The sequence below is a fragment of the Oncorhynchus keta genome, chromosome 11 (genome assembly GCF_023373465.1).
Source record: "Oncorhynchus keta strain PuntledgeMale-10-30-2019 chromosome 11, Oket_V2, whole genome shotgun sequence".
NCBI classification, from domain to species: Eukaryota; Metazoa; Chordata; class Actinopteri; order Salmoniformes; family Salmonidae; genus Oncorhynchus; species Oncorhynchus keta.
In genome coordinates, this window is record NC_068431.1 from 29746454 (window position 1) to 29768892 (window position 22439).

A 22439-nucleotide genomic window follows, 5' to 3' on the forward strand; every position below is an offset into this window, starting at 1 on the left:
GTAGTTCTGGGCCGATTCCTCACTGTTCTCATGATCACTGCAACTCCACGAGGTGAGATCTTGCATGGAGCCCCAGGCCGACGGAGATTGACAGTTCTTTTGTGTTTCTTCCATTTGTGAATAATCGCACCAACTGTTGTAACCTTCTCACCATGCTGCTTGGCGATGGTCTTATAGCCCATTCCAGCCTTGTGTAGGTCTACAATCTTGTCTCTGACATCCTTGGAGAGCTCTTTGGTCTTGGCCATGGTGGAGAGTTTGGAATCTGATTGATTGCTTCTGTGGACAGGTGTCTTTTATACAGGTAACAAACTGAGATTCTTCTAGGATTTTAGAAAAACATGATAGTACAGATATATTCTTGACTAACTTTCCTGATTACATTTGACAAAGGCACCCCCTACCATTTGAAAGGTACATGAAAGGGGACACCGCAACAGAGTGCTGAAGTAAAAGATATTCAGTCAACGTTTGGTTTACATTTCATTTATTGATTACATGGGTAATGTCAGGACGGCAACAAGTTAAAAACATGGGTATCCATCTGTACAACCAGAATGTTTATAGGGATATCTGGAATAAGTGTTGTGGTCTGCTGTGGTCGATTTCTCAAGAGAGCAGTCTCAGTCCATTATTCTTCCGCATCCCTCCATGGTTTGGGTTGGACCTTCCCAACTGGAGACAGATTCCATGTGATGCCAGTTTGTGTTAGTACCTGAAAACGAGGACAGATGTTGAGCATCCCAAATAACAAATGAGTGTGTACACAGCAAGTTAGGATTTATGTTGGTGTGGGGAAAGAATAATACACCATGAAAGACGAGGCTATACAAATGTTATACACTGTTTTAGGCCTACTATAACTTGGCACAACAAAGATTTAAAAAATAAACATACAAATCCCCAGACTGACACACAGAACGCGAATCCTCCGACCATCAGGCCAGTGCCATACTTGGCATGGAATTCGGGGGCATGGGTTGAACTGAACCTCACAAGACGGGCACCTTGTCCTGCATTGAATAGATAAAACAAACATGTAGGGCCAAGGCACAACATCCACACAGTGAGTAAATGTCAGTGATTCAGAGGTCATGGGCCCTTGGTTATTTTGTATTTATTTAACCTTTATTTAACTAGGCAAGTCAGTTAAGAACAAATTCTTATTTACAATGACGGCCTACCCTGGCCAAACACGGACGACGCTGGGCCAATTGTGCGCAGCCCAATAATACTCCCAATCATAACCGGATGTGATTCAGCCTGGATTTGAACCAAGTACTGCAGTGACGTCTCTTGCACTGAGAAGCAGTGTCTTAGACCACTGCACAACTCGGGTTATACTGATAACACAGGCGTAAAATAATTAACAGGCTTCAGCATTCCAACTTCTCCGTTTTAGCACCCCAGGACTTCGCATGTTGGATTATTCAATTAAAAAGTCCCTCAGTATCTTGAGTATCTGCCTTTAACACCTAAATGCATTTGAGTATGTAAAAAAAAAAAAATGTTAAATTAGGTAGGCTAGCTCACTATAGACTGCTAGCTGTCAGATAGTTTAGCTAGGCTAAGTAAGGACAGTCACTTATAACACTTAAAAATAATTTCCAGTTTACAGAGATATTCAAACAGACACAAGATGAAGAAGCAGCAATCTATCCCTTTTAAACGATCTCTTACCGGAGACGTTCAGGGCTGCTTTAGCAAACCGAAGCATGTTGACTCGGGTTCGTAAAATGCCCTTGAAGACCAAACTGGAAGAACGTTTACGACAAATACCGGAAAATGGTTAAAAGTAACTCATACGCGCATGCGCATAATTTGCTAAACCTCGGTTAGTGCTATCTGAGATCCTTCGGACGTCCCTACCTTAAACCCTAATCCTAACCTTAACTCCTACTCTAACCTTAACCATAACCTTAACCATTTTACACTTCAACTTCAATGGGGTAACGTCAGAGTTGGGAAGTCCCAAGGGCGGTGGATAGCTAGGATCAAACATGATAAGCTATTTTTAGCAATTTTAGAAACTTTTTCTACTTCTTCAAATCAAATTGTATTAGTCACATGCTTCATAAACAACAGGTGTGGACTACCAGTGAAATGCTTACGGGCCCTTTCCAACAATGCAGAGAGAAAGAAAATAGATAAATAATACAAAAGTAAAACAGATAATAATAAAAGTAATAATAGATACACAATGAGTAATGATAACTTTGCTATGTTCAAGGGGTACCGGTACCGAGTCGATGTGCAGGGGTATGAGGTCATTGGTGTAGATATGTAAATATAACTTGGAATAAAGTGGCAGGTAGTAAACAGTTGCAGCAGTGTATGTGATGAGTAAAAAAGTTAGTTAAAAAAAAGGTAAATTGATGAGTAAAAAAGTTAGTTAAAAAAAGGTCAATGCAGATAGTCCGGGTAGCTATTTGGTTAACTATTTAACTAACTATTTAGCAGTCTTTTGGCTTGAGGGTAGAAACGATTCAAGATCCTGTTGGTTACAGACTTGATGTATTGGTACTGAATGCCGTATGGTAGCAGAGAGAACAGTCGATGACTTGGGTGGCTGGAGTCTTTTTTAGGGCCTTCCTCTAACACCGTCTGGTATAGAGGTCCTGGATGGGATGATGTACTGGGCCGTCCGCACTATCCTCTGTAGAACTTTTGCTAGCAGCAAGCATTTGTCATACCAAGCGGTGATGCAGCCAGTCAATATGCAGTTGTATAACTTTTTCAGGATCTGAGGGCCCGTGCCCTTTTCACGACTGTGTTGGTGTGTTTGGATCATGATAAATCCTTAGTGATGTGTACATCGAGGAACTTGAAGCTCTTGACTACACTACAGCCCCATCGATGTGAATGGGGATGTGCTCGGCCCTCCGTTTCCTGTAGTCCACAATCAGCTCCTTTGTCTTGCTGACATTGAGGGAGATGTTGTTGTCTGCCAGTTCTCTAACCTCCTCCATATCTGATGTCTCATCGTCGCGATCAGGCCTACCAACGTTGTGTCGTCTGCAAACCTAATGATGGCAATAGAGTCATGTGCGGCCACGCAGTCGTTGGGTGAACAGTGGGTCCAGGGTGTCTGGGATGATGGTGTTGATGTGAGCCATGACCAGCCTATCAAAGCATTTCATGACTACAGATGTGAGTGCACGGGGTGATAATTACTTAGACAGGTTACCCTGGCTTTCTAGGGCACAGGAACTATGGTGGTCTGTTTGAAACATGTAGGTACTGTATTACAGACTGGGTCGGGAAGAGGTTGAAAATATCGGTGAAGACACTTGCCAGCTGGTCACCGTATGCTCTGACTCACCGCATTCAATCTTAGTTCTGTTTTGACAATTTGACTGTTTTCGATGGTTCGTCAGAGGGCATAGCAGGTTTTCTTATAACCCTCTCCTTGAAAGCGGCAGTTCTAGCATTTAGTTTAGTGAGGATGTTGTCTGTAATCCATGACTTCTGGTTGGGATATGTACATATAGTCAATGTGGGGACGATGTCGTCAGTGCACTTATTAATGAAGCCAGTGAATGATGTGGTAAACACCTCAATGCCATCGGATGAGTCCTGGAACATATTCCAGAGAAACAGTCCTGTAGCTTAGCATCTGCTTCGCCACTTCCTGTTTGAGTTTTTGCTTGTAAGCAGGAATCAGGAGGACAGAATTATGCTCAGATTTGTTAATAGGAGGGCAATGGAGAGTTTTGTATGAGTCTCTGTGTGTGAAGTAAAGGTGATCTAGTGTTTTTTCACCTCTAGTTGCACAGGTGACATGGTGGCAGAAATGACGTCAAACGGATTTCAGTTTTCCTGCATTAAAATCCCCGGCCATTAGGAGTGCTGCCTCAGGATGACATTTTCTTGTTTGCTTATGGCCCTATACAGCTCATTTAGCCACTGCTCTTGAAGCGTTTAAGCAAGAAACACCAAACCAACATTGACATGTACAGACTTACTTAAATTAGATTGCTTGTGAAAAGATTGTTGATGCTATTTGCACTGTTTGAACTATAATCATTTTAAATTAGCATAAAAGCTCCATAGACTTCAAAGGCAAAATTGGGATTCACCGCTGCTCTTAATCCGTTTCAACTACAAACACCACCCCAACGTTGACATGTTCAGACTGACTCAATTTAGATGGCTTCAACACAGCTTTTTGCTACCATTTCATGAACTACAAAGCTTGTTGTATCTCAATTAATTTCAATGGCGGAGTGCAGGCTTCAACATTCTAAACTGAAATGACCGCCACAAAACTTTCAATGTTTGAAATGTTTATAAAAGGCAATTTTTCTCAGACCTGCAAATATGATGATAGATTCATTCAGTGCTTTCACTATAAAGGAGATCTTTCCACCCCTACTCTTGTCCACGGTGGTCTGCGAACCCACAACCTTCTATGAAAATTTCAGCGTTGCCATGTAATGGTTACAGGATGAAGAAAAGTTTCTAAAACTGCATATCTAAGGTTCTGGTCTGTCCAAGAAGTGAGGGTAAACAGTAGACATGTTCTCTGCTATCCACTTTGTTTTAATTATTATTTTGGGTATAGGGGAGGGTCACTTGTTTTTTTTCAACCGTTCAGGGAGGGTTTACATAAAATATATTTTGCTGAAGGTAGGGCCATCCATTTTAATTTCAGAGAGGTCCAATGTTCTCCATGTAACCAGTATTATAATGAAAGTTCACTCCCTAATATACTTCTCAAACTCATTCCACGGAGGGCCGAGTGTCTGCTGGTTTTCGCTCCTTCCTTGTACTTGATATTTCTACTACTACCATTATTTGCCGATTTAAACTCAACTCCACAATTTACGATGGAATTGTGCGGCGACTAGTGTGGGCGGACTGGAGCTCCAACGTCACATAAAAAAAATTAACAAAAACTTTGTTTTATTTATTTTGTTTATCTTTATTTAGTTAATTATTTGGACTGATATACAGCCAAAACAGTAGGTGGCGGCATGCACTTATATCATTTGTTTGCGGACCGCAGTAATATCAAAGAAGATCCCGTACAGTAGGTAGTGGCAATACACCAATAGGTGTAGTCTGCCCTAAAACTTGAATAAAGAAGAAGAATAAGAAACTACGGATTACATCACCCATAGAATAGCAAGCAATTACACAGGACATTGCAGGACCATTATTTCTGCCGTCACTACCACTACTACTAGTACTATTTCACAACCATAACTACTTCAAGACTATCAAGCACACCCCATTTACTTCAGTAAATGTCCTTTTCTAGTTATTCTTCATTGTTGATTTTGGCCGGTGTCCACTAGTTACCACAGCCACAAAGTCATAATTGCCCAGCTAGCACAGTGGATCTGGGCCATTCTGGCTGAGAGTCTGGGCACTCGGCTGAGAGTCAGACTCGCCCGACGTCATGTGGCCCAAGCCTGGGCTGCCTTAGGCAGTATTACTTATGGCTAGGATGCAGGGATTGAGTTCGGGCCGATTCCGGTGAGAGTTATCTGGCCCAAATGTATGACTTGATGCTCGGGCCGATTGGCAGATGATTACATCGGCTACTTTATATAATTAACATTTCATTATTTTTCCAAATTTTCAAATTGTTTCCGTGAGCAAAAAATACAATTAACATTCAAGTGAAATTCTGTGTAGTATTTTAGTATTTTGATACTTTGTGCAAGGCAATTGATAAGCATTAAAAACTTTGTGGCTGGAGCCTCCCGAGTGGCACAGCGGTCTGTACAGACACTGTACAGGCACAGACACTGTATCGCAGTGCAAACTGCGTTGCTTCAGATGCTGGTTCGAGACCCGTGCTGGCTGCGCCTGGGAGACTTATAAGGCAACGCACAATTAGCCCAGTGTCGTCCAAGTTAGGGGAGGGTTTGGCAGGCTGGGATGTCCTTGTCCCATTGCGCTGTAGCGACTCCTGTGGCGGGCCAGGAGCATGCTTGCTGACTCGTCACCAGGTGTATGGTGTTTCCACTGACACAAAATGTTTTTTGTGGATGGGTATAATTTGTATGTATAAAATGTATAATAGTAATATTTAAAATTACTAAATCGGGTTTTATATACATTTTGTATACATTTATTTAAATTTGCATTGGGCCGCTTCTGAGGGGATTCTGGTAAGATGCCGGCAAAGTCGGCTGAATTCTGTTAGAAGGAAAAGGCCCGATGTAAATGGGTCGATTCTGGGCAATCATTCATTTTGATTCCGGGCCGAGTCCGACACCCGATTCCGGGCCGATTCAATCAGTTTCGTCCCTCCGTAAGAAGGCCGCTTCTGGGACAATTCCTCATTGCTAGCTGGGTGGCTATATCATACAAATTCATGAAAATAAAAATTTGCTTTTGATCATAATTTAAGGTTATGGTTGGGCATAAGGTTAGCAGTGTGGTTAAGGTTAGGGCTAAAATCTAACTTTAACAAGAGAAATTGTAGAAAAGTATTTATGTTTCTAGTGTACAAATACCAAAGCTTTCCTGCTCTCGGCATCAGTGTCAGTTCTCAAGGATAATTTCCTTCAGGTGAATGAGAATTCTGGTCTCTGAATGGAGGTGTGGGTTCAAATCCCACTTCTGACATATACCTTTTGCCACAATATAAAAGAAAAATGTGCTCTTTGATAAACACATTTCATGCAATTCTACCACACTTTATATGGCTGGAGACATTAGCAGAAACTGTTGACACTAACAAACAGATCAATAAAAATGACCTTGTCTTGAATACAACCATCTACATACAGTAGGCTTAAGAAAAGGGGACAAACAACTAGCCTGAAGGAGGGCATTATTTTCCCCAAAAACTCGTCAATTTGTTGAGAACTTTATTCATAAGAGAACATTACAGCATCGGACAAAGGCCTCATGGGAGACCTGCTGTGTTGACTATTGATTTTTTCAGCCCAACAATAGATGAAATATGTATATGACACGAAAACACCTGAATGAAATAAACACAACCAAACCACAAACACAACCAAATAAACACAACCCTGAAGGTATACAGTGCCTTCAGAAAATATGCATACACCTTATTCCACATCTGTTGTGTTACAGCCTGAATTCAAAATTGATTAAATATATATTTTTCTCGCCCATCTACACACAATACCCCATCATGACAAAGTGAAAATATGTTTTTAGACATTTTTGAAAGTCTATTGAAAATGAAACACAGAAATATCTTATTTACATAAGTATTCACACCTCTTAGTCAATACATGTTAGAATCACCTTTGGCAGAGATTACATCTGTGAGTCTTTTAGGGTAGGTCTCTAAGAGCTTTGCACACCTGGATTGTACAATATTTAAACATTATTCTATTCAAAATTATTCAAGCTCCCGAGTGGCTTCCGAGTCGCTTCCGAGTCGCTCCCTAGTGGCTCCTGAGTGGCGCAGCGGTCTAAGGCAATGCATTTCAGTGTTAGAGGTGTCACTACAGACACCCTGGTTTGAATCCAGGCTCTATCACAACCGGCTGTGATTGGGAGTCACATAGGGATGCATACAATTGGCCCAGCGTCGTCTGGGTTTGGCCGTTGTAGGCTGTCATTGTAAATAAGAATTTGTTCTTAACTGACTTGCCTAGTTAAATTGGTTATTGATTATTGCTTGACAACCAAGTCTTACCATATAGTTTCAAGCATATTTAAGTCAAAACTGTAACTAGGCCACTCGGGAACATTCCCTGTTATCTTGATAAGCAACTCCAGGGGAAGATTTGGTCTTGTGTTTTAGGTTATTGTCCTGCTGAAAGGTGAATTCTCACCAGTGTCTGGTGGAAGGCAGACTGAACCAGGTTTTCCTCTAGGATTTTGCCTGTGCTTAGGTTTTTTATCCTGAAAAACTCCCCCATACTTAACGATTACATGCATACCCATAACATGATACAGCCACCACTATACTTGAAAATATGAGAGTGTTACTCGGTAATGTGTTGTATTGGATCATAACACTTTGTATGCAGGACATAAAATGTACTACTTTGCCACACTTTTTTCAGTATTACTTTTCTGATGGGCACCAGAGATACCTTTCTCTAATATTTCTGACCTAACCTCTGCCGAGTCCCCAACAACAGGTGACAGAGAGTGCCTGTGACGCGACTTCCGCTTTTGTACATTAACAGCGAAGACAGTACAGTTAAAAATTGCATTGTTTAGGAGTGGAAAGGCGAATTTAGTTATTGCACACACTTCACAGAGTAGGCGTTCCCTAATGGAAATATGCAAATATATGCTACAATGCACCAATAGGATCTCGCTAGTTCGTGCTTGGCACTGCCCACCTCTTTGCTTGTTCTGCCCACTATGACTCATTTGTTCGAGTTTGAAACGATGGGCTGTGGTCTATCTTGGTTTAGTTATAAAATCTTTGGTACAGTACAGTGGCGCTCAGTGCCGTTTAAGATGAGGGAGGTAAACCCTACAATCGTGCAGTACCGTTACAGTGTACAGTCAGTAAGCAGTTACACTAATGCACATGTTGGCACAAACACGTAACGCAAAAGTAATGATGTTTTCTTTTGGTTAGCTTTTGGAGACATTAGCTAGCACATACACATTTCCATGACATCACACTTATACATTGTAATTTTCAATTTACCTGATATTGACGGATGGCTAGCATTCGATGTCTGTGAATGTGTTGTCTTCTAGACAAAATATGAAATTCAATTATAATTGACTGTAGCACATATAAAGCACACACAACAGCTACCGGCAGTTTCATGATGACTGAAATTACAACCGTGGGATGAACGAGTGACACATTTCCGGATAACGGCGATCCATTTAAAATGAATTGATTCTTCCCTCACCCCTTGCCCTGCAAGAATCAACTCTTCATACTCATGACCCATACGTCACCACCCATCCGTAAGCACGCGCTCCAGCAGGTGTATCTCACTGATCATCCCTAAAGCCAACACCTCATTTGGCCGCCTTTCGTTCCAGTACTCTGCTGCCTGTGACTGGAACGAATTGCAAAAATCGCTGATGTTGGAGACTTTTATCTCCCTCTCCAACTTCAAACATCAGCTATCCGAGCAGCTAACCGATCGCTGCAGCTGTACATAGTCTATAGGTAAATAGCTCACCCTTTTTCACCTACCTCATTCCCATACTGTTTTTATACTGTTTTTATTTATTTACTTTTCTGCTCTTTTGCACACCAATATCTCTACCTGTACATGCCCATCTGATCATTTATCACTCCAGTGTTAATCTGCAAAATTGTATTATTCGCCTACCTACTCATGCCTTTTGCACACATTGTATATAGACTGCCCATTTTTTTCTACTGTGTTATTGACTTGCTAATTGTTTACTCCATGTGTAACTCTGTGTTGTCTGTTCACACTGCTATGCTTTATCTTGGCCAGGTCGCAGTTGCAAATGAGAACTTGTTCTCAACTAGCCTATCTGGTTAAATAAAGGTGAAATAAAAAAATATAAAAAATGATACGTCATCAGAAGTGTACACTTCATTTGAGGGCTGAGGGCAGAAAGTATGTATTTTACGTGTTTGGAATGCAGCCATGGTAGAATCTAGGTTGTGGCTTTAGATTTTGAGAAAATTAACAAATAAGGAATAATTTTTCTAAATGGCTGCACAGTGGCATCAAAACAGCGCCCTCTGTCAGTCATCAAGGGTTTATACTAATATTTTATATATAAACTAGATGAATTCCAGGGGATGCGGTTTTGGAGCCACCGTGCTTCCATCTTGGCACGCCGTTGTAAAAAGTCATTTGGATGCTATAGAAACGCATTTACTAACGTCTACATTTGTTTGTTTATTCTATTACAGACACCTTAAAGCGTACTTCAAAATGATATTATATGAGCTAAAGAAAATTTAAAGTACAAATGTTACTTTCCCCACTATAACAACAAAAAATAATTAATTTTGTTTTTGAAACATTTTAATAAAATACTGTAGATTTCCATTCAATTTAATTGGGGACAGATTTTCTAAAGAGTGCCAATATGGCTGACCGGTGGCTTCAAAGCCTCTCATTGGCCAATAAACATCATCAGCAATCTAGGGTTTTTATAATAGGTGTTGGCCCCATGTTTCATGAGTTGAAATAAAAGCTCCCAGAAATGTTTCATACACAATAAGCTAATTTCTCTAAAATGTTGTGCACAAATTTGTTTACATCTCTGTTAGTGAGCATTTCTCCATTGACAAGATAATCCATCCACCTGACAGGTGTGGCATATCAAGAAGCTGATTAAACAGCATGGTCATTATACAGGTTCACCTTGTGCTGGGGACAATAAAAGGCCACTCTGGCATGTGCAGTTTTTTCACACAACACAATGCCACCGATGTCTCAAGTTTTGAGGGAGCGTGCAATTGGCATAAACAGTTCAACAGAGCTGTTGCCAGAAAATTGAATGTTAATTTCTCTACAATAAGCTGCCTCCGACGTCGTTTAAGAGAATGTGGCAGTATGTCCAATCGGCCTCACAACCACAGACCACGTTTAACCACGCCAGCCAACATTTGGCTTTTTCACCTGCAGAATTGTCTGAGACCACCCACCTGGACAGCTGAAGAAAATGTGGGTTTGCACAACGAAAGAATTTCTGCACAAACTATCAAAAACCTTCTCAGGGAGGCTCATCTGCGTGTTCATCGTCCTCTCCAGAGTCTTGACCTGACTGCAGTTTGGCTCGTAATCGCAAATGCTCAACTTCGATGGCCACTGGCACTCTGGAGAAGTATGCCCTTCACGGATGAATCCTTGTTTTAACTGTACCGTGTGGGCGAGCAGTTTGCTGTTGTCAACATTGTGAACAAAGTGCCCCTTGGTGGCGGTGGGGTTATGGTACGGGCAGGCATAAGCCACGAATAGCAAACACAATTGCATTTTATCGATGGAAATTTGAATGCACAGAGATAACGTGATGAGATCCTGAGGCCCATTGTCATGCCATTCATCCTCCGCCATCACCTCATGTTTCAGCATGATAGTGTTGCACGGATGTGTACACAACTCCTGGAACCTGAAAAGGTCTCAGTTCTTCCATGGCCGACATGTTCCATGGCCGATCGACATGTACAACAGCGTGTTCCAGTTCCCGTCAAAATCCAGCAACTTCGCACAGCCATTGAAGTGTGGGACAACATTAAACATGTCACAATCAACAGCCTGATCAACTCTATGCGAAGAATATGTGTCACGCTGCATGAGGCAAATGGTGGTCACACCAGATGCTGACTGGTTTTCTGATCCACGCCCCTAACTTTTTTTTAAGGTATCTGTGACCAAGAGATACATATCTGTATTCCTAGCAGTGGCGGATTTAGGTATGGGTGACATGGGCAGCCGCCCAGGTCGACATCTTGCCAGGGGCAGCACGGGGCGCCCCGCACCAATTTTTTGGGAATGATGACATTTGTGCAATCGGTTTTCTATCGCTCATTTGCACGTCACGTCAATGATCTCATGTCAGCATCTGGGACTGTGGGTCAAATAATCTTGTCAGAGGGGGGTGCCCTGATTCTAGTTTGTGAGCTAGGCAGGCTACTGTCTGGGAAGGTCTCCCACTCATCGATAAGTACGAGATGGGGAGGGGGTGGGGGCAGGTTGACCTCAGGTCTCCTCACTGGAAGCCCGAGGTAGGGGGAGCGGGGGAATCTATCAAATAGCGCAACTCTAACTTTATACAGTACACTACAAAATGCTACCAAATAAACCACAATTCCTTCATAATACTGTGAATATATAGTTTCACAGACATATTGTTGCATTTTTTCTGGTTTGTGTGAAATCGTTAAGAATAATATAAAACCAGTCTGCACACCACCAAGGTGAATTGGTTAAGTCTTGACTCTGGGTTGACAGTGTTGGGGGATGGGTAATGTATTGATGCTCGAGTGCCAAATCAACACAAATGGATAAGAAAAGGTCTAAGCCATCAGGTGCCCAGTTAAGAAAAAAGGGGATAGAAGAAGAGGAGAAACGTCCAAAAGATAAAGGTATGCAGCTATGTCATCTCTTTATGAGAATACTATTATGCATGAAAATAAAATAGGCTAGTATAACACTTTTTTTTGCCTATGTTGCTTGCTATGATATTACACATAGGGTGACAATATATTTCAAACAGTTTCATTATGATTATGTGTGTAGCCTGCAGAAAAACGATTACAACCTAACTAGCCCATTTTTGATTTGGTTAACTTTCATTGAGGTGACATCATAAAGGTTTTCTGTGATTGTATTGACTAGGTCCTGAGCTGAGTGAGGGGAATTTACAATGCTGTAGGCTAACTTAAAAGACTTCTATATTATGCTGATATTTTGTATCTTTTGTGATATATTGAGTCTTTGGGCCTAGAATTAGCCAAGGAGGTTGTATGGTTCATTTGGTTTCTATTCTGAAAGTTTGATAAATTGATAAATTGTGCATAATGACATTTAATTGTGCAACAAATGTATTTAGGGTGTCAGACTCATATACTGTATTTAACTGCAAATTTAGGGGCACTTCTAAAATATTTTGGAACACCCTCTGGCACTGACCAGGATGAGGAGCCATCAACCTCCTCAGCCACACAGGTGTTTTCACAAATGTTGTCTGAGGATGAGGACCCATTTGCTTCCACTTCTCCCCAACAGGATTCTTCAGGTGTGTTTGTGTTCACACAGACATGTGTATATGTGTGCATCCCGGCATAACATTAACTAAATAAATAATTTCCCTTTTGCTTTAAGTTTCCATATTGTAGGTAATGATGGTTTTATTATTACTGGGTTTGTATGTGGGATGTTCCACCACTATAAACACTGTGAATAAAGTGTGTAAAGTAATGCCCATGTGCTCTCCTTTAGAAATGCCTGTAGCAGCATCCCCACCAAATCCTGCTGCTGAGGATGAACCACTGTCTACAGACACTGCTGACTGGCCATCAGTTCTAACTTACAGAATTCGGACACAACTAGTTTGGGGAGGACCAAGTGAGGTACCACCTAACTTTGTTTTCCCAAGGAATGAGAGTAATGAAAAAATCCCTAGAAGTTGGTTGGTGTATTCTGAAAGAAACAACAGCCTCTTCTGCTTCTGCTGTAAACTATTGTCTAAGAAGAAAATTAATTTAGCAAACTCAGGACTGACAGACTGGAAACATGCAAGCTCTTTGCTGAGTTCACTTTGCTGACTTCACTAGGGACTTTCACTGCTATGCAGATGACACACATCTGTACATTTCCATGAAACATGGTGAAGCCCCAAAATTGCCCTCGCTAGAAGCCTGTGTTTCAGACAGAAGGAAGTGGATGGTTGCAAACGTTCTACTTTTAAACTCGGACAAAACAGAGATGCTTGTTCTAGGTCCCAAGAAACAAAGAGATCTTCTGTTGAATCTGACAATTAATCTTAATGGATGTACAGTCATCTCAAATAGAACTGTGAAGGACCTCGGCGTTACTCTGGACCCTGATCTCTCTTTTGACGAACATATCAAGACTGTTTCAAGGGCAGCTTTTTTCCATCTACGTAACATTGCAAAAATCAGAAACTTTCTGTCCAAAAACGATGCATAAAAATGTACCGGATAAAGCACTAAATAAACTTCAGTTAGTGCTAAATACGGCTGCTAGAATCCTGACTACAACCCCAAAATTTGATCATATTACTCCAGTGCTAGCCTCCATACACTGGCTTCCTGTCAAGGCAAGGGCTGATTCCAAGGTTTTACTGCTAACCTACAAAGCATTACATGGGCTTGTTCCTACCTATCTTTCTGATTTGGTCCTGCCTTACATACCTACACATACGCTACGGTCACAAGACGCAGGCCTCCTAATTCTCCCTAGAATTTCTAAGCAAAACAGCTGGAGGCAGGGCTTTCTCCTATAGAGCTCCATTTTTATGGAATGGTCTGCCTACCCATGTAAGAGACGCAAACTCGGTCTCAACCTTTAAATCTTTACTGAAGACTCATCTCTTCAGTGGGTCATATGATTGAGTGTAGTCTGGCCCAGGAGTGTGAAGGTGAACGGAAAGGCTCTGGAGCAACGAACCGTCCTTGCTGTCTCTGCCTGGCCGGTTCCCCTCTCTCCACTGGGATTCTCTGCCTCTAACCCTATTACAGGGGCTGAGTCACTGGCTTACTGGTGCTCTTTCATGCCGTCCCTAGGAGGGGTGCGTCACTTGAGTGGGTTGAGTCACCGATGTGATCTTCCTGTCTGGGTTGGCGCCCCCCCTTGGGTTGTGCCGTGGCGGAGATCTTTGTGGCTTGTCTCAGGATGGTAAGTTGGTGGTTGAAGATATCCCTCTAGGGGTGTGGGGGCTGTGCTTTGGCAAAATGGCTGGGGTTATATACTTCCTGTTTGGCCCTGTCCGGAGGTATTATTGGATGGGGCCACAGTTTCTCCTGACCCCTCCTGTCTCAGCCTCCAGTATTTATGCTGCAGTAGTTTATGAGTTGGGGGGCTAGGGTCAGTTTGTTATATCTGGAGTACTTCTCCTGTCTTATCCGGTGTCCTGTATGAATTTAAGTATGCTCTCTCTAATTCTCTCTTTCTCTCTTTCTTTCTCTCTCTCGGAGGACCTGAGCCCTAGGACCATGCCTCAGGACTACCTGGCATGATGACTCCTTGCTGTCCCCAGTCCACCTGGCCGTGCTGCTGCTCCAGTTTAAACTGTTCTGCCTGCAGCTATGGAATCCTGACCTGTTCACCGGACGTGCTACCTGTCCCTGACCTGCTGTTTTCAACTCTATAGAGACAGCAGGAGTGGTAGAGATACTCTTAATGATCGGCTATGAAAAGCCAACTAACATTTACTCCTGAGGTGCTGACTTTCTGCACCCTCGACAACTACTCTGATTATTATTATTTGACCATGCTGGTCATTTATGAACATTTGAACATCTTGGCCATGTTTTGTTATAATCTCCACCCAGCACAGCCAGAAGAGGACTGGCCACCCCTCATAGCCTGGTTCCTCTCTAGGTTTCTTCCTAGGTTTTGGCCTTTCTAGGGAGTTTTTCTTAGCCACTGTGCTTCTACACCTGCATTGCTTGCTGTGGGGTTTTAGGCTGGGTTTCTGTACAGCACTTTGAGATATCAGCTGATGTACGAAGGGCTATATAAATCAATTTGATTCGATTTGATTTGATTTGACTTCACACGACAGCAGTCAAAAACACCAAAACTGCATGAAAACATGGAAAGAACTGGCAATGAGAATCAAAAAAGGGGAAACAATTGACAAGCATGAGATGGCACTGAGATGGCTGAGAGGACAAGATGGAGAGAGGTGTTGACACGTCTGACTGCTATTGTGCAGTCTCTGGCAATTAGAAATCTGGCACTAAGGGGACACATAGAAACACTGTACTCTCCATCAAATGGACATTTCCTCAAAGAGGTTGAACTGACGGCACAATTTGATCCAGTCATGAAAGAGCACCTTAACCGTGTCCAAAAAGGGACCTGGAGTCACAGCACCAGCTACCTTGGCCACCAAATACAGAATGAACTCATTGATTTGTTCAGCAGCAAGGTAATTTCAATAATGGTGAGTGACATCAAGTTGGAAAATGATTCTCTATCATTTTAGATTGCACCTCAGATGTCAGCCACACTGAACAGTTGTCAGTTGTGATTAGAATTGTGTCACCGAAGGAGCCCAAGTAAAGGAACATTATATGGGTTTTTTAGAGGCAGAAGAGTCCACGTTCCAACATTTGGCATCTATGATTCTCAAAAGATTAGAGGAGCTAAAAATGACTTTTGAGGACTGCAGAGGATAGTCTTATGAGAATGAGGCCAACGTGAGAGGCAAAAACAAAGGTGTCCAAGACAGACTCCTGGAAATGAGTCCAAGAGCTCTATTTGTGCCATGTGGGGCTCACACATTGAACCTGGTTGTGGCTGATGCTGCTAAAAGTTCTGTCGATGCCACAGGTTACTTTGGCATCTTACACAAACTGTACACCTTGTTCTCAGCCTCCATACAGCGATGGGCCATCCTGAAAAAACGTGGACATCAGGGAGGGTTAAGAGTGATGCCCTGAAGAAGCTGGAGGTTACATTTTTCAATGTTGTTGTGGATGCAGCAGCCTCAGCCCTTCAGGAAAGATTTTCCAGATTGGTAAATGTGGGAGAGAAGTTTGGAGTGCTGTCAACCTTCCAAAGTCTCTCAAATGAGGAGCTGACAGAAATGTATCCAATTTGTGGACTGCTCTCAGAATATGTCTTACTCTTCCAGTGACCGTAGCTGAAGCAGAGAGGAGCTTTTCAAAGCTTAAGCTCATCAAATCCTACCTGAGGTCCACCATGTCACAGGAACACCTTAGTGGCATTGCCGTCATCAGTTTTAAACATGCAATTGCTGGGAAGATTTCTTTAGAGGATGTTATTGATGACTTTGCATCAAGGAAGGCAAGAAAGATCCCAGTTTAGATGGCAGTTGTGCAATTTAGTTTGTGTGTTTCTTTTTTGAAGTGCAATAGTGTAATAATCACGTTCTCTTCTTTATAAGTGTGTTATTCAATTTGTGTATTTGTGTGATATAGGATTTGTGCAATTTAGTTGTATTTGTGTTTTTTGTTAGCATAGGGTAATAGTGTAACAATTCGATTCTCTTGTTTATTTGTATTTATGTACTACAATTTCTTTATTTGTCTTTGTTACTTCTTTTTGATATTTATGAGTCTTTCTTTGTATATATTTTGTCATTTATACCGTTTTAAATGTTATGATTATTTATTTGTTGTTCCAAATGTCTGAATAAAAATTACAGTTAGTGCAGAATGGTGCTTTTTTTTGTTTGTTGGCGGGGCGCTGAAGGGGGGTTGGCCCAGGGAGCCATACAATCTAGAACCGCCACTGATTCCCAGTCATGTAAAATCCATAGATTAGGGCCAAATTCATTTATTGACTGATTTGCTTATATGAACTGTAACTCAGTCAAATCTTTGAAATTGTTGCATTTTGTGGTTATATTTTTGTTCAGTGTACATCATTGGTTTAGACACATAATTATTCCACCCATTATGCCATCATTGATTTAAATGGGGCCGTCTGTTCTATTCATTCTATTTGTGTGCTCTTGTCTTCCAACATGGTGCCTGGTGTGGTTGCTAGGAAATTTGTGACGCATCTGCTACCCCTTCAAACAGGATTTGTAAAAAAAAAAAAATCGACACTTCAGAGAAAAGTAGGACATTGTGATAATAATGTAACGGAATTGTACCCTAAACCCCTTTTATTATTTCAGCCGAGTGTCATGCACAGAATCATATACGTCAGGAAAAACTACGCCTCTATGGGCATCGAGGCGATCATGCACATCATCAAGCAATACCTCACTAGCATCGTATTCAAATATTTGTCATTCGTTTACTGAATATATCTTGCCCATGACCAGCATTCACACACACAATAAAAAACTGAAAAATTGTCTTACAGTTTGATTATCCATTTGGGGAGATTTATCATATCAAAATATCAGTCTCATGATCACACAGACAATGACATTCCTTAGTAATGGATTTTGTAGTGTTCCCTTCCTGTGTCTACTGGTATTCAAGTCCAGGTTCTGGCCCATTCCTGGGAGTATTTGCCATGCCATACATAATGGATACAGGCAGCAGCCTAAGTTCACTTGACATTTTGAAAAAATGTGAGCTACAGTATGAACATCCCAAAACCTACTACATCCAGTGCAAGCCATACACTAGTAGTATGTGAAAATATCCAAACCAATTGTGTTATTACAAAGTCATGCTGAAAGTGAATGCTAGACTAAGTATATCAAGCATTATCTTCTCTAACGCATATGAGAAACACTATCTGCAGTACAGTCAGAGTATGTGATGTTTAGCTACACTAAGTGATGGATCACTCAGAATGGCCAAGTCAGACATTTTTTATGGATACTTTAATGAATACTCAAAAATAAAAAAAAATAAAAAAAATGGTGATAGAACATTATCATCTTCTGTGTAATTGAAAATCTGTGGTCAAAGATTACAAAAAGGAAATAAATTCATATCAAGCTACAGCTGTTAATTTCATCAACAAAAATAGTGATTCAAATATTCAAACACCTATTTTTCAGTGGCAATTGACAATACTTTAACTGACTAAAGAGACCCTGAAAAAAACAAACTAAACAAATGTGATTTTTCATTTTAGTTGACTAAAGTGGGACTATAATCTGACTACTACATGGATTGGACAAGAGTTTCTGGAAAGATTGAGAGCTTTTCAGTGATACGCACAATTAATATTTGCAGCACAGATGCTCAGGGCAGTTCTATACTGCACTGGGAAGGATGCTCCACATCCACCAAACACAGCCTAGCCTACATCAGCTGGTGAGCTGCGTGGGAACAAGCAATGAGTGTGGGTAGACATACGCTCCTTCGGCTCCGCCTCTGATTATACAGATGACTCTCTTGCGTCCCCATAGCTAACAAGTCCCCACCAGCCTTCTAGTAAGATACCCTTTGCCTGGTTAACAAACACAAGAAGCTTTACAAAAATAAAAGAATAGCAGCATTAAGTATAATAGTAAAACTGTCGAGCTATGTATCTCTCCCTTGAGTATAGAAACATTTTTGAATTTGTGGTCTCGCTCAACCCTCCCACTTCTCCCACTGCATTTTATAGCCAGGTTCTGAAGCCAACGTACTAGCCAAATCTCTTTTCCTCAGAGAAAACTACTTGATTCTAGCCATTACTGTTCAAAAGATATGACCCTTAATACCGGCGCAACATTTTTCTATTGTTTGGCATTTTACATTCATTAAACCAAAGCGGCCGTTCTTAAAACTAGGCTACTTGCAGACCAGACCTTTAACCATTTGTTAAGGCTACACCTTCAGTGATGTTACTTCAATAGCTAGTTATAGCCAACAAACTAGGGCGTGTCCAGCAGGTCAACATTCAGATAAAAATAGGCTAGGTAGAACAAAAATGCCTCTGACATGCTGAATAAGAAATAACGTTGACTAATGGAATTTCTATTTGTAACATTCAAGAATGCTTTGAAAATTAAAGTGGACCCGGTAACACTACCAAACATTCAATGGCACAAAAATAATGGTAAATGAGTAGCAAACAAGTTCACTAAATCCATCTTGCCACTACACTATATATCTGATTGGGTTAATAACGTTGAGTTAATGTGGACCCAGTGACTCAAACACTTGGACCAGGACTCGACCACTGGTGATTCGGACTCGAGCCGAACTTGAGGTTGAGTGACTTGACGATATCACTGGGTGAAATAGTCATTAGCCCGTTCTACATTTGGACATCAATGTGGCAGTGGAACGTTGATAACAGAAATGACACAACCAAGTGGCGGAGGAGCAACCAACCCATATTACTTTGCGGCATCATCTGGTGATTGTGTTACACACCCTCTCTGCGCTTGTGTGTGTCTGTTTTGCATGCAATGCTCAATATCATGTAGGCTCAATTAGGAATTTACACACCCAGATAACTGTTACATATGTTAGTCATATTTTTGCTGTTGGGAATATGTTATGCAGAAAAATGTTGGTAGGAAAAGTATATATAGATTTGTACACATGAAAGTCAGTTATTTATGTTTACTATAGGTTGAGGCAATACAAATGTGATGTGACTAAAACGAAAGAGCATTTAGTTGACTAAAATGGCCAACTGTTTCTAGAATTGACAATAACTAGACTTAATGATTATACAAATGACAAAAACGTGACTAAGGCAATATTTTAGTCAAAATGACCATCTAGAGAGCCAAAATGAACACTGAGCTACAGTAATAGATCCTCCAACAGCCTCTACATTACAACTAATACTACCTGTATAACTTCAAAGACAGTACAGTATTCAATAATTATTCTAACCTTTACCAAAATCAAGTGTATTTTAGGTTAATGAAGGTCAATGGCATATGCAATTAGCATAAGAGGTGGTCCATGACAATGACATAATACAAAAACCATACAGGAGAAAGCATTTCGCTCAATGGCTGCAACGGAAGGCAATATGCATAACATTATCCTGAAAAATTAAGGCATCTGTATTTTCCCTTGTGCATTCGTGAGTTCTAGTCCATCTTTTTGTCCTTGACCTCCTCGTCATCCGTGTACTCTGTGGGTTCTTCTCCAGGTTTCAGAAGTTTCCCAACGTAGTCATACTTTTCTGTGAAAGGAAAGATGAAAATTACTAAGTCCCTCAGGGACATTCAGACAACAGAGACCAACCATCTCAAGAACATGATAATCAATGGGTGGAGAACAGCCTTGTCCAAAAAAATAAAAAAAACAAGACTCCCATGTGTGGGTTTAAATTTAAAGCAGTATTCAATCTAACAGATTAATTTTGATGCAAAGTAGCATTATGTTATCCCCTGGCATGGTACCATATTTTTGTATGCGATGTAGCCAACTATCATTGCCAAGTTATACAAGAGGAACACAGTAGTTGACTTAGGCACAAAAAGACTGGACCACCACAAGACAAGTTATTCCCTGAAGCACAGACATACATTTTAAACACCAATAGTTCTACAGGTAATCAAAGCTGTTTGGTGCATCAACAACTTGCACTGTTGAGTGGATAGTGGGTGCGTGTTTTGTAGCAACTACTACCAACTCCTGCATCAACTCACGAGTGAACTGGGTCTCCCATTCATTGAGGCTTTCCTGTTGCATGGCGTTGAGGTCCGAGAGGTCGTCGTAGGTCTCTTTCAGGGCCTCCTTCTCCAGACAGAAGGTGGCCAGGCCCCTGGAGGCATCTTTACCAGCAAACACTCCATACGGACCCTCTGGAAAATATCACAGATTGATTTGAAATTCAGCCAAATATTTTATAAACTAAAATGTGATTGTGAAGACAAAATAGCAATTTTATTTATCTGCTAATTAAATTCCACATGCTCTCCAACATACATACAGCAGCTTACTGTAGTCTGGATGGCTTCAAAGATAAGCCCCCTAACAACAAGTCATCTATTCTAATACAGACGGAATCCTTTAAATGAGAGCTAGTACGGCTTTACAATATTCCTCAACAATACATTTTTTTGTGCAACCATATGGTCTTACTGAATTGAACATTCAACCTTTGTGCAAGGCATTCACCTGTGTCAACCTTTATTTTGAAATAGCATGAAGGCAACAAGCACACACCTCAATACAGACTGAGCAGATATGCAATTTCTATACATTTTAAAGAAGGGTGTTCTTCGGGGGTTGTGTGACAGTGCAGGATCAATCAACTTGGTGAGAGGTTAACGTTACATGCCATTGTGCCAACTCGGATGAACACGCCACTTAGCGTGTTGTGAAATTCGATTGCGGGTGATTCATAAAGGGGATGTGGCGTTTTAGAAGGTCGTAGTTCCAATGCAACAACTTCGAGATACAATAAAATACACATAATTCAATAGACAAAGTAACAAGTCTAAGAATAAAACTGACTGACCAGCAAGACAGTTAGCTACGGTTGCGCCAACCATTCATTTGAGCAGAAATAGCTGGTGTTACGCCACATGAGCACAAATCGCCTGCAACTTATTTTACCTGGACCATAGAATGTCTTTCCTCTGGTAACATCGAACACCTTTGAATTGACAGACATAAGAATTCTTGGATTTTGCAGGCCATCGTACGGTTGTAGCTCCGCTAACGTGAAATCTCTTTTCTTGAATTTAGGCAGAGGTTCCTCAACCTCGCCCATATCTGCAGGCGTGTCTCCGCGGAATATTTTGTACAAAAGAAATATGCAGAGGCCAAGCAGACTCAAATTCAACGGAGACGTGAACATTTCCTGCAAAACTCCTGGAGTAGTTTCATCTGCTCCCTTTGTGTCAGCCATGTTAATCGCTGTATGGTTCTTCTTCGGTATCTTCTTTGATAGAGTTAACGCGATTGGCATCCAATGTTTATGGTACACTACCGCCACCAGCTGGACGGGGTATTGAATAGAAACTTTTTTTTTTAAATCGGGAAACGTGGAAAACGACATCATACAAAACGTCAACTCTTTTTGTATGTTTTTAAAAATTAAATCATACTTCAATCACAGTCCACTCTAAAATATATCTCTACACATGCTCAGGGGCCTGTGATGGGGCTACATTCACTGACAGGATTTCTTGCACTTCCTCGGTTGTGAAATCACAGACCTAAAAAACATTTAGCAGCATTCACGATTCCCATTTTCTTAAACTTTTTCCCCGCTTGTGCTGTACAGTTTATGACCATTGCAATAAATAAGACATTGTCCACCTTTTTAACATGTAGCATTTCACTCTCTCAGTTGATGGGACACCTTCACTGGTTTTGGTGGCTCTACTACCATTGCTTTTACCCTGCTACTCGTTCCTTCCGATTTTTTCACCGCCTCCAGATAGGAGGCACGCTGGACACTCCTTACCACCTCATTCTCCTTCACCTTAACAGGACACTC

General features: G+C 41.2%; 2 protein-coding genes across 2 annotated transcripts; both read right to left on the bottom strand.

Moving 5' to 3' along the window:
• Nucleotides 1-470: 470 nt before the first annotated feature.
• Nucleotides 471-1849, bottom strand: LOC127933114 (cytochrome c oxidase subunit 7B, mitochondrial-like). Its single transcript, XM_052529860.1, has 3 exons — nucleotides 1681-1849; nucleotides 898-1013; nucleotides 471-715 (listed from the first exon to the last, which is right to left on the bottom strand). Exons 1-3 carry the CDS (start codon nucleotides 1715-1717, stop codon nucleotides 632-634), a joined length of 237 nt encoding a protein of 78 aa, XP_052385820.1. The 5' UTR covers nucleotides 1718-1849; the 3' UTR covers nucleotides 471-631.
• Nucleotides 1850-17891: 16042 nt separating this feature from the next.
• Nucleotides 17892-21879, bottom strand: LOC118390043 (membrane-associated progesterone receptor component 1-like). The gene is made up of 3 exons (XM_035780192.2): nucleotides 21551-21879; nucleotides 20638-20793; nucleotides 17892-20168 (listed from the first exon to the last, which is right to left on the bottom strand). The coding sequence occupies exons 1-3, from the start codon at nucleotides 21843-21845 to the stop codon at nucleotides 20074-20076; spliced, it is 546 nt and encodes a 181-aa protein (XP_035636085.1). The 5' UTR covers nucleotides 21846-21879; the 3' UTR covers nucleotides 17892-20073.
• Between the last annotated feature and the right edge of the window lie 560 nt (nucleotides 21880-22439).

What these genes read in the sequence shown, in the direction of transcription:
- LOC118390043 (XM_035780192.2), bottom strand. Translation starts at nt 21,845, where the DNA reads ATGGCTGACACAAAGGGAGCAGATGAAACTACTCCAGGAGTTTTGCAG. An exon ending in AAAGACATTCTATGGTCCAG is followed by an intron (nt 20,794 to 21,550) that starts GTAAAATAAGTT and finishes GATATTTTCCAG; the next exon opens with AGGGTCCGTATGGAGTGTTT. An exon ending in ATGGGAGACCCAGTTCACTC is followed by an intron (nt 20,169 to 20,637) that starts GTGAGTTGATGC and finishes TTCCTTTCACAG; the next exon opens with AAAAGTATGACTACGTTGGG.
- LOC127933114 (XM_052529860.1), bottom strand. Translation starts at nt 1,717, where the DNA reads ATGCTTCGGTTTGCTAAAGCAGCCCTGAACGTCTCCG. An exon ending in AGCAGCCCTGAACGTCTCCG is followed by an intron (nt 1,014 to 1,680) that starts GTAAGAGATCGT and finishes TATTCAATGCAG; the next exon opens with GACAAGGTGCCCGTCTTGTG. An exon ending in GTGTGTCAGTCTGGGGATTT is followed by an intron (nt 716 to 897) that starts GTATGTTTATTT and finishes CCTCGTTTTCAG; the next exon opens with GTACTAACACAAACTGGCAT.